This window comes from Engraulis encrasicolus, chromosome 2 (assembly GCF_034702125.1).
Source record: "Engraulis encrasicolus isolate BLACKSEA-1 chromosome 2, IST_EnEncr_1.0, whole genome shotgun sequence".
Lineage (NCBI taxonomy): Eukaryota > Metazoa > Chordata > Actinopteri > Clupeiformes > Engraulidae > Engraulis > Engraulis encrasicolus.
The window spans coordinates 12,479,857-12,489,220 of record NC_085858.1 but is presented as its reverse complement, the minus strand read 5'-3'; the positions used below and the strand labels follow the sequence as shown (position 1 = coordinate 12,489,220).

The 9,364-nt window shown below is 42.5% G+C and overlaps 1 protein-coding gene across 1 annotated transcript; it reads right to left on the bottom strand.

Annotated features, from left to right (window-relative positions):
* Positions 1-1,440: 1,440 nt before the first annotated feature.
* On the bottom strand, positions 1,441-6,433 carry LOC134459328 (alpha-2C adrenergic receptor-like). The gene is made up of 3 exons (XM_063211652.1): positions 6,184-6,433; positions 5,391-5,558; positions 1,441-1,856 (listed from the first exon to the last, which is right to left on the bottom strand). Exons 1-3 carry the CDS (start codon positions 6,278-6,280, stop codon positions 1,441-1,443), a joined length of 681 nt encoding a protein of 226 aa, XP_063067722.1. The 5' UTR covers positions 6,281-6,433.
* Between the last annotated feature and the right edge of the window lie 2,931 nt (positions 6,434-9,364).

The window sequence follows — 9,364 nt, the reverse complement described above, 5'->3', positions numbered from 1 at the left end:
ATGTAATTCTTTTCCAGGCATGTTGTGTAGCAGACCTATACATTTTAAGGAAGAATATTTAATGCCTTGGGCAGATGTCTTGCCTGTAATTGCCAAATATATACTGTATATAAGTATTTACCAGAATTTATATATACTTCCATAGTGAGAGGTTAGGTCGTGTTACTATTTAGTTATTTCAGTCTATTCAAACAATAAGCTCATCAGACATAGGGAATTTAATTGTAATACAACAGTCAAGTAAATGTAAGTTAATTGCCTTTGTTCCTAACATATACATCTAAGTCATATCTATCATTGCCAATATTTGTATTATGTTTTCCATTTTGTATTTATGTATTTGTAACTTACATTAATAAACACATCTCTATGTCATAATAAACAGTAAATGAAATGGTGTTTATTGATCCATTGTTGCGAATGTACAACCACAAAATTGCATATTGCATACAGACACGTATGTCACACACGGTACGCACGACATCTCCAATTCGAAAGGTAACTGAACTCAGTAATATGACACATAATCTTAGTCATGTTTACATGAAGGATACACCTCAGCCTTTCAGTAAGGCTTCAGTTTTCTCTTAAACTTACTCACATGTCTCTACTCAGCGTGCAAACCCATTATACTACACCACGTGCCACACCAACATGACCAACCAGGGGTGTAAAATTCACAACCTCATGGACACAAGTACAACCCTGCCTGCCTTAAGGATTTGATTCATTTCACACAAGTAAGGACCAGTAAATGCCCAAATGTCCATCGTTCTTGTTCCGTGTGACTTTCTAAAGCTCTTTAATTTAAAGTACTACCTTTACACCAAACAGAAGTCCCTGAAAAAGTCCTCTCTGGTGGCTGAAAAAGTGCATGCAAAGCAAAGATGAAAGGCTGTGGGTCAGGTTTGGTGAGATCATGAATCGCTACACAGTTTTGAATCTCCCTTTCCTGTCCACCCACCCCACATACACACCAACTCAAACCATACACCTATAACCATTCTTCCACATCAGTCCATGAGCCAAGCCTTTGGTGAGTTGCCACCAGTGCTGTCGGTAAAAAGTAAAAGTACGGTAAAAACCCTGCCATCTAACGTTCATCTAACCAGCTGAAAATCAGCTGATCACAATGAGCCCTCAAAACAGGTAGATTAGGGTCAGCTACAACAGGCATCACACGCATTAAATGAAAAATGTCACCGCGATTTTACTCTTTCACAGCTTTGGTTGCCAACCCACACCAGTGCTCCCTGTTTCTCTCACACACACGTACGCACACGCACACACACATGCACGCACACACACACATGCATGCACGTGCGTGCGCGCACACGTGCGTGCACACAAACACACACACACACACACAAACACACACGCACACACACACACACACACACGTACACACACACACACACACACACACACACACACACACCCTCAGTAGGCAGCATACTGCACAGTCTTGGTGGTCACCAGGGCAGCGCCCCCCAGCTCGGTGGCAGGAAGTGGGATGCCCCCCTCAATTCGGCTGTTTCCGTTGCACACGTGGTGTGAGGAGGAGGAGGTGGAGGAGGAGGAGGGGGAGGAGGTGGTGTTGCTGCAGTAGCCACTGAGTCCCACATTACAGGTGTCTTCCTCCCTGCTACTACGCCCCACCTCCGTGGCCCTGTGCTGATAGCTGCTACTGCTGTGGGTGGGGGACGGGCGGTGGTAGTGGTGGTGGTAAAGGTGGTGCGGGTGGTGGTGCCCGTTGGCAGGGAGGCCTGCTGGAGAAGGAAGTCCCTCTGGTACTGGTGGGGTGGCAGCAAGGGCAGCAGGATGTGAGGCATCAGTGCCCTGGGCCTCCTTGTCATCTGCAATAGAATACGGAGACTCTATTGTCATACCAGCATGAAATGTGTCTCTGGTGTGACTGTATAAAAACATGTATGGACATGAAACTCATTCCATTGCACACAACATAAATACATAACCTACATAGATCATTATCCCAGTAAGACACTGCACTGTCATGTAGAGGTAGTGTAGTGGTGTAGTGCTAAGTAAAGTTTTTTTCAGGGAGTATGACAGCGCTCCACTGGTGGAACGTTGTGCATTAAGGAGCTGCATCTACCGTGGTGCTAACGGTAGGGAACTCGTCTACTGCGTGGCCGACCCTGGTCCGATTCCCACCCGGGCCCTTTACCGATCCTTCCCGGTCTCTCTCACCCAACTCATTTCCTGTCACAACCTTTCCTGTCCTGTCGTATAAAAAAACTAAAAATAAAGGCTTGAAAAGCCACCAAAAATTACTTTAAAAAAATAAGGGGCTACATGTCTCCTCCCTCTTGTCACCCTTCCCAGCATACACATCATATACAAGGCAAACCATTCCCAGACACTTTTTCCAGCTTCTCCATTGCTTGTTGACCATGGAGATAGTGTTTGGTATCGATGAATGTTCGATATGTTTTTCCTTGCAATGCGTAGTACTGTATGTTGTCCCGATGGCATCGACAGCTACACTTACCGGAACATTGGATTTGTCACAAATCCCACACACTGCACAATAGACTTAATGGTACAGACACAGAACACAAATAACCGCATCTTCACATTTATACAACACATGAGCTTTTGGAAATGAAATAGTGTTTTAGGGGCTTTTCAAGCCTTTATTTCTAGTTTTATAAGACTGGACTGTGAAGGTGGTGACAGGAAGCGAGTTGGGAGAGAGAGACGGGGAAGGGTCGGCAAAGGACCCGGTCCGGAATCGAACCTGGGTCGGCTGCGTAGTAGACGCAGAGACGTTCTTAATGCTTAAATTTAGAACAGAGAATCTTTGGTAGACGTTAGCGGCGCCATAGTAGGTCCAACATTCTAAAACTTTGCTGACAACTCTACCCCAGTGTTTCCCAACCACTGTGCCGCGGCACACTAGTGTGCCGTGAGAGATTGTCAGGTGTGCCGTGGAAAATTCTTGTTTTCAAAAAAAAAAAAGAAAAGAAAAAAAAACGAATTCATTATTATCAGCAAATAATGCCTAGGCCTATGTCATAAGTGTCTGCTGTTGACTGGCGTCCTAATCATGTAATAATTCCTTATCACTAGGTGGCAGCAGGTAGCGAATTGCATTGTAGTAGCTGTCAAATGAAGGCAAATGCCGTGAGCTCGAGTCAATACAAAGAGAGTTTGGATTTAGGACTACCGGTACTTGTACGTGGGATGCAACGGCACCGATTCCATTGTGCTTGGTATGTAAACGAAACACCCTTCACAAAACAAGAGTGCAGACTATTTTGTTGGCCTGCGTAAGAAAACAGAGAACCAAGCAACATTTATGAGGGAAAAAAGGCAAACGACAGAACCCTTAAAGCTAGGTACCACGTAGCTGAACTTAGCTAAATCAAAAAAGTCACACAGTGGTGGTAGAGACGCTAATATTACCTGCCTGCAAAGCCATTGTGAATGGCAAGCTTGGACCTGAAATAAATAGCCAAAGTCCCTCTCTCAAATAACACAATTTCCAGACATTGATGACATGTCTGCTGACATCGAAAGTTTGGTTTTGGAAAAGATCCGTATCCGTGAGAAATTTGCGTTGCAACTTGACGAGGCTGATATTAGTGGACATGCGCAACTCCTGGCCAATGTGCGTTTTGTGGATGGAGACGCAATCAGAGAAAACGTTCTATTTGGCAAGGCATTGAACAGAGATTGATAGGCCTATTAAACATGCATATTCATATTGTAACAGTGAAATCTTTCCTAACATTGCTGCTGTCAGAATAAGCATTATTTTCTGTATTCCTGCAAATAGAATGCCTTTGGACAGAATAACAATTTGTAAATAATACGCCTAGGCCTACTTTGAAGTTTAGCTTCCTTAAGAATTGGACATATTAAGTGCACTTTTTATTTGAAAGAGGACATTTAAAAGGTGATAAAAAAACGTGTTCATTTGATTGCTATTCAAGACACTTTTATAAGAATGACTAGGCCTATATTGTTAGGCGGCTACTATAATTTGTTTTCATTATTTCATAATTTTTGGTTGGTGGTGTGCCGCGAGATTTTTTGAGGGGAAAAAGTGTGCCCTGGCTCAAAAAAGGTTGGGAAACACTGCTCTACACTACAGTACTGATGTCCATTCTCCATAGCCTTTGCCTAACTAGTGAACAGTGGTGTTGTGTGTGTTCGTGTCCTTGTCAGTGCTTACCCTGTCTTGTGTAACTGGAATGCAGCGCGTGTGTCCTAACTAGAGCACAAGAGACAAGGGGACATGTGGGGACAATCCCTCCTCCGCAGGACAGGACATCTTTGTAAATAACACCACAATCGAGATATCTCTCTTTCTCTCTCTCTCTCTCTCTCTCTCTCTCTGACATTTGGACGATGTTTAGAATAGACTTCTTATTTATTTTTTAAGGCCACCTGCTTTTGGGTGGAGTGTGGTTTTAACTGCATAATGTAAAATGTATCTTTGTAAATAAAGGATTTTATACATTCAAATTCTCTCTCTCTCTCTCTCTCTCTCTCTCTCTCTCTCTCTCACACACACACACACACACACGCACGCACGCACACACACACACAAGCACACACGCAAACGAGCATGCATGCACGCACACATGCAAGCACGCACACAAACATGCACACACGCACACATGCAAGCACGCACACAAACATGCACACACGCACACAAGTACTGTATGCACACACGCACGGACACACACAAGCACACACTCACCATGTGCTGCATGAAACTAACGGATGTATGCAAGCTCTGCAAAAAAAGCCATGTGGTTGAGGACGTCCCTCAGGACCCCCATGAGAGACAACAGAAACTCCAGAGATGTGTATGAGGGAGGGGCTGCCATGACTAGCGTATGGAAATGGCCTCTCAGGGGAGGGGGAGAGGGGGGCGCGTTTCCTGAAGTTTTAAATTACATGTCATACTGAGAAAGTGAGTGACAGACTAACAAAATCACAGAGAGAGGATCAAGATAGGGAATAAGACTGACAATACAGGAACAGGGAAAGAAAGAAAGAAAGAAAGAAAGAAAGAAAGAAAGAAAGAAAGAAAGAAAGAAAGAAAGAACAGTAACACACTGTACATACATAAGAGAATGAGAGAACAAGACAACAAAAAAGAAACATTTACACAGTAAGACAGTGATGATTAATATGACCAACACCGACCAATACGATCATAGATCAATACATTTCTGACAAATGCCTCAAACACCAAGCTACTGGTTACATGAGGGGCTGCTGCATCTTCTGCCAGGCCCAGGACAAAGTCAACCCCCCCAAATACATACAATGGGACGATAATGAGAGCCCAATTCTGGGCCTCCTCTCTCCCTGAACCCTGGACAACTGACTCCTTTGTCCTCCCCTCTCACCTGTTTTGGGGGAATGGCTGGGCAGTCTTCGCCAAACGAAGAGCAGCAGTATCACCAGGATGAATCCACTCATGGCCACGGCCACACAGACCCACACGGACACCGTGATGGCAGCAGGGATGGCTTCGGTTGGTGCGACAGTAGCGGGCTGGAGAACAGGCGGGATACCTGTGTGGAGCACACATGCAAATATACTACAGTGGCCCACTCACATCAAGATATTGCTAAAAAAGCATGATAATCACATAATTGTGAATATAACACATAACTCCATCCGCGAGGATCTCCTGCCGAGCTTTAATTGGTCACTGCCTTTTTGTAGGTGTGTACACTACATGACTCTACATGTGGCTGTCCATCAGGTCCATTGGAAACCGTTTTGTGTGGTTGTGGTTTGTCTGGTATGTCCATTGACTACTAGGTTGATATTGAGCTCAGACTTTACATGTGTATCATGTCCTCTTGATGTAGCTCATGATTTCCAGCGTACATACATACGCGCTATCACCTATGATAATGCTTCCTAAAGAGCCTTGAACATACAGTACAGGTAACAGCTCCAGTCATTACAAATCAGCTTCCAGTTACTTCATGACCGCATCAGGGCACGCAATTACTGTATGTAGCTGATGTGATCCCCTGCTGTGTGCTGTCACAGCACAGTTAAGAACACGGTACTGAGAAGAAAGCTCCCACACACTGTTCACATTTGCAAGGTTTACTGCAACCTTTTTCAAGCAATTCAACAGTACACATGGTTACAAACATAGAACACGGTACTGACAGCACTCACCCGAGAAGGGCTTTGGTGGTAGCAGCTTGCGTGGATGGACACAGTTCAAGGTGAGGGAATCCCACTTGCTGCCAGCCGGGCATCGTTTCTGGGCCATGGTGGGCGCTCACTGCTCAGCTGCGCCCAGCAACTCTGGTTGCAGGTACTCCTCCGCACTGGCTCTACCTTGTTATCTGTGTCTGCTGAAGCAACCTGACTAGCGTTAAATAAGAGAAGGAAAGACTGAGTGATAGAATAAGAAAGGAAAGAAAGAGAGAGGAGGGGTGTGAGGTTGATGGAGAGAGGAGGAGAGGAGGGGGAGGGGGTTGCAGGCCTGTTTCACTTCTCTTTCTTTTCTATGAGAGGAGCATATGAATCATCTACAGTGGTCCCCTGAGAGATGTAGAAGAAACCGATGTCCCTCACGCTTGATGCAGCAGTCCATAATGATGCAGTAGTCTTACTACTTGTAGAAGCTTTGGTGGACTGATGAAGCAAACCTCAACATGTGAAGCAAACCCCAACATGTGAAGCAAACCCCAACAGAAAACAAACATCTGCAATTACTGTAATTATAAAGAAAAAGCAATATGATAAAAGCTATGCATCATCAGTAGATCATAACAAAGGCTACGAAGGCCTCAATCTCTTCTCCCATAATAAACGTGGAACGGATTCATTTATGGCTTTGTCAGCCATGGCCTAATGGTTATGGAATTCGTCTTTGAATAAAAAAGTTGCTGGCATGAATTCCATCCTTAGCTCCATCCATGGCTTAAGTGTAGTTGGTGTATGGACTGTAACCAATACACTGTACGAAATTATTGTAAGTAGCTTTGGACAAAGGTTATGTTGTGTTACCGATTGTGGTCCTGTGTTATTTATGTTCTTGTAACGGTTTGATTTCTACATGGAGATGCCACTATAAATAAAGGCAAGGCAAGGCAAGGCAAGGCAAGTTTATTTATATAGCGCATTTCATACACAGGTGCAACTCAATGTGCTTCACAAAGTTAACAAATGTAAATGAAAGGAAACAGGGAAGAAAGAAGGAAATGAATTAGAGTCAAAAAGCATTTAAAAACATTAAGATAAAACATAAGGTAAAAATAATAATAAAATAAAATAAAATAAAACAAATTAAATAAAAAATAAAAATAATAAGAATAAGTAATTTAAGCTAGGGGAAAGCATCTGAGAACAGCTTTGTCTTGAGTCTAGATTTAAAGCTATCAATAGTGGGTGCATTTTTTATGTCATCTGGAAGCTGGTTCCAAAGCTTTGAAGCATAGAAGCTAAAGGCTGCCTCTCCACACTTTGTTTTGACTTTTGGAATCACCAGCAAATTCTTCTCCGTTGACCTTAGTGACCTAGTTGGTGCATACAGCTGAAACATATCCAGTAGATATGTGGGTCCAATTCCATTTAGTGATTTAAACACAAGTAGCATAGCCTTAAAATCAATTCTGTAGCTTACTGGGAGCCAATGCAGCGATCTTAAAATTGGAGTAATGTGGTCGAACTTCCTTGTCTTTGTAAGAACCCTTGCAGCTGCGTTTTGTACAAGTTGAAGCTGTTTAATGGTTTTATTGGGGAGGCCAGTAAAAAGACTGTTACAGTAATCAACTTTACTAGAAATAAAGGCATGTATTAGCTTCTCCAGATCATGTTTAGACATCAGGCCCCTAAATTTAGAGACGTTTTTTATGTGATAAAATGCAGACTTAGTAATAGCTTTCATGTGATTGTTGAAGTTTAGGTCACTGTCAATGAGGACCCCAAGATTTTTAACTGTTTCCCTTGCTTTCAGTCCCTTCGTTTCAAGGATAGTAGCAATCTTTTGTCTCTCCTCTCTTTTCCCAAATATAATTACTTCAGTTTTATCTGTGTTCAGCTGGAGGAAATTGTGAGACATCCATTTGTTAATTTGGTCCATGCAATGATAGAGTGATTCAAGGGGGGTATAGTCATTTGGGGACATAGATAAGTAGAGCTGGGTATCATCCGCATAGCTATGGTAATTTATGGAGTTATTCTCGATAATGTGTCCCAGTGGCAACATATACAGATTGAACAGTAGTGGTCCCAGAATGGAGCCCTGGGGGACCCCACAATCCAGAGACATTGGTGATGAAGTATGTCTTCCAATGGCGACAAAAAAACTTCTTTGTTGTAAGTACGATTTTAACCAGTCGATCACTATGCCCGTAAAGCCAACCCAGTGTTCCAGTCTATGTAGTAGTATAGAATGATTAACTGTATCGAAAGCAGCACTCAAATCAAGAAGTACCAAGACGGATGATTTGCCAGCATCAGAATTCAATCTTATGTCATTCATAACTTTAATAAGAGCTGTTTCAGTGCTGTGGTAGGCACGGAAACCTGATTGAAACTTATCAAAATAGCTATTAGACATTAGAAAAGCAGTTAATTGGTTAAAAACAATTTTCTCTATTATTTTACCCATGAATGGTAGATTGGATATGGGCCTATAGTTGTTTAGTACCAGTGCATCCAGGTTGTTCTTTTTCAGTAAGGGTTTCACAACTGCTTCTTTCAGACAGCCTGGGAATATGCCTGTTTGTAGTGAGGTGTTGATGATCTGAAGTACATCTGATGATATTAGATTTAAGATGGATTTGAAGAAGGCTGTTGGTAAAATATCTAAGTCAGATGTAGAGGAGCTAAGACTTTGTACCGTTCTATTAAGAATGTCCACATCAACTAAATGAAAATTTCTCATGAGGTTAGGATTTAACTTCACCATAGCAAGCTGGTCTGAATCTTGGGTCGGTTGCACATGTGTGAGTATGTTTGCACGTATTTTTTCAATCTTTCCTTTGAAAAAGGATGCGAACTCATTGCATTTGCTGACTGAGAGGAACTCAGAGGGCATTAGATTTGGGGGCCTTGCTAGCTTTTCCACAGTGCCAAACAGGACACGTGCATTATTAATATTTCTGTTAATTATGTCAGAGAAAAAAGATTGTCTAGCTTTAGAAATTTCTTGGTTGTATTTCGAGAGTGTGTGTTTATAGATTTGGTAGTGGACTTCAAGTTTGGATTTACGCCACTGTCTTAAAGACATTTTTAACCTCATAGAATATTTTGTTCAAAAAAACTTCTTTTAATCTCTTCAAAATGTAATCTGTCTACGTGTTATCAGTACAGTTCATACGACCAGGGTTTGCCAAGTCCTTTA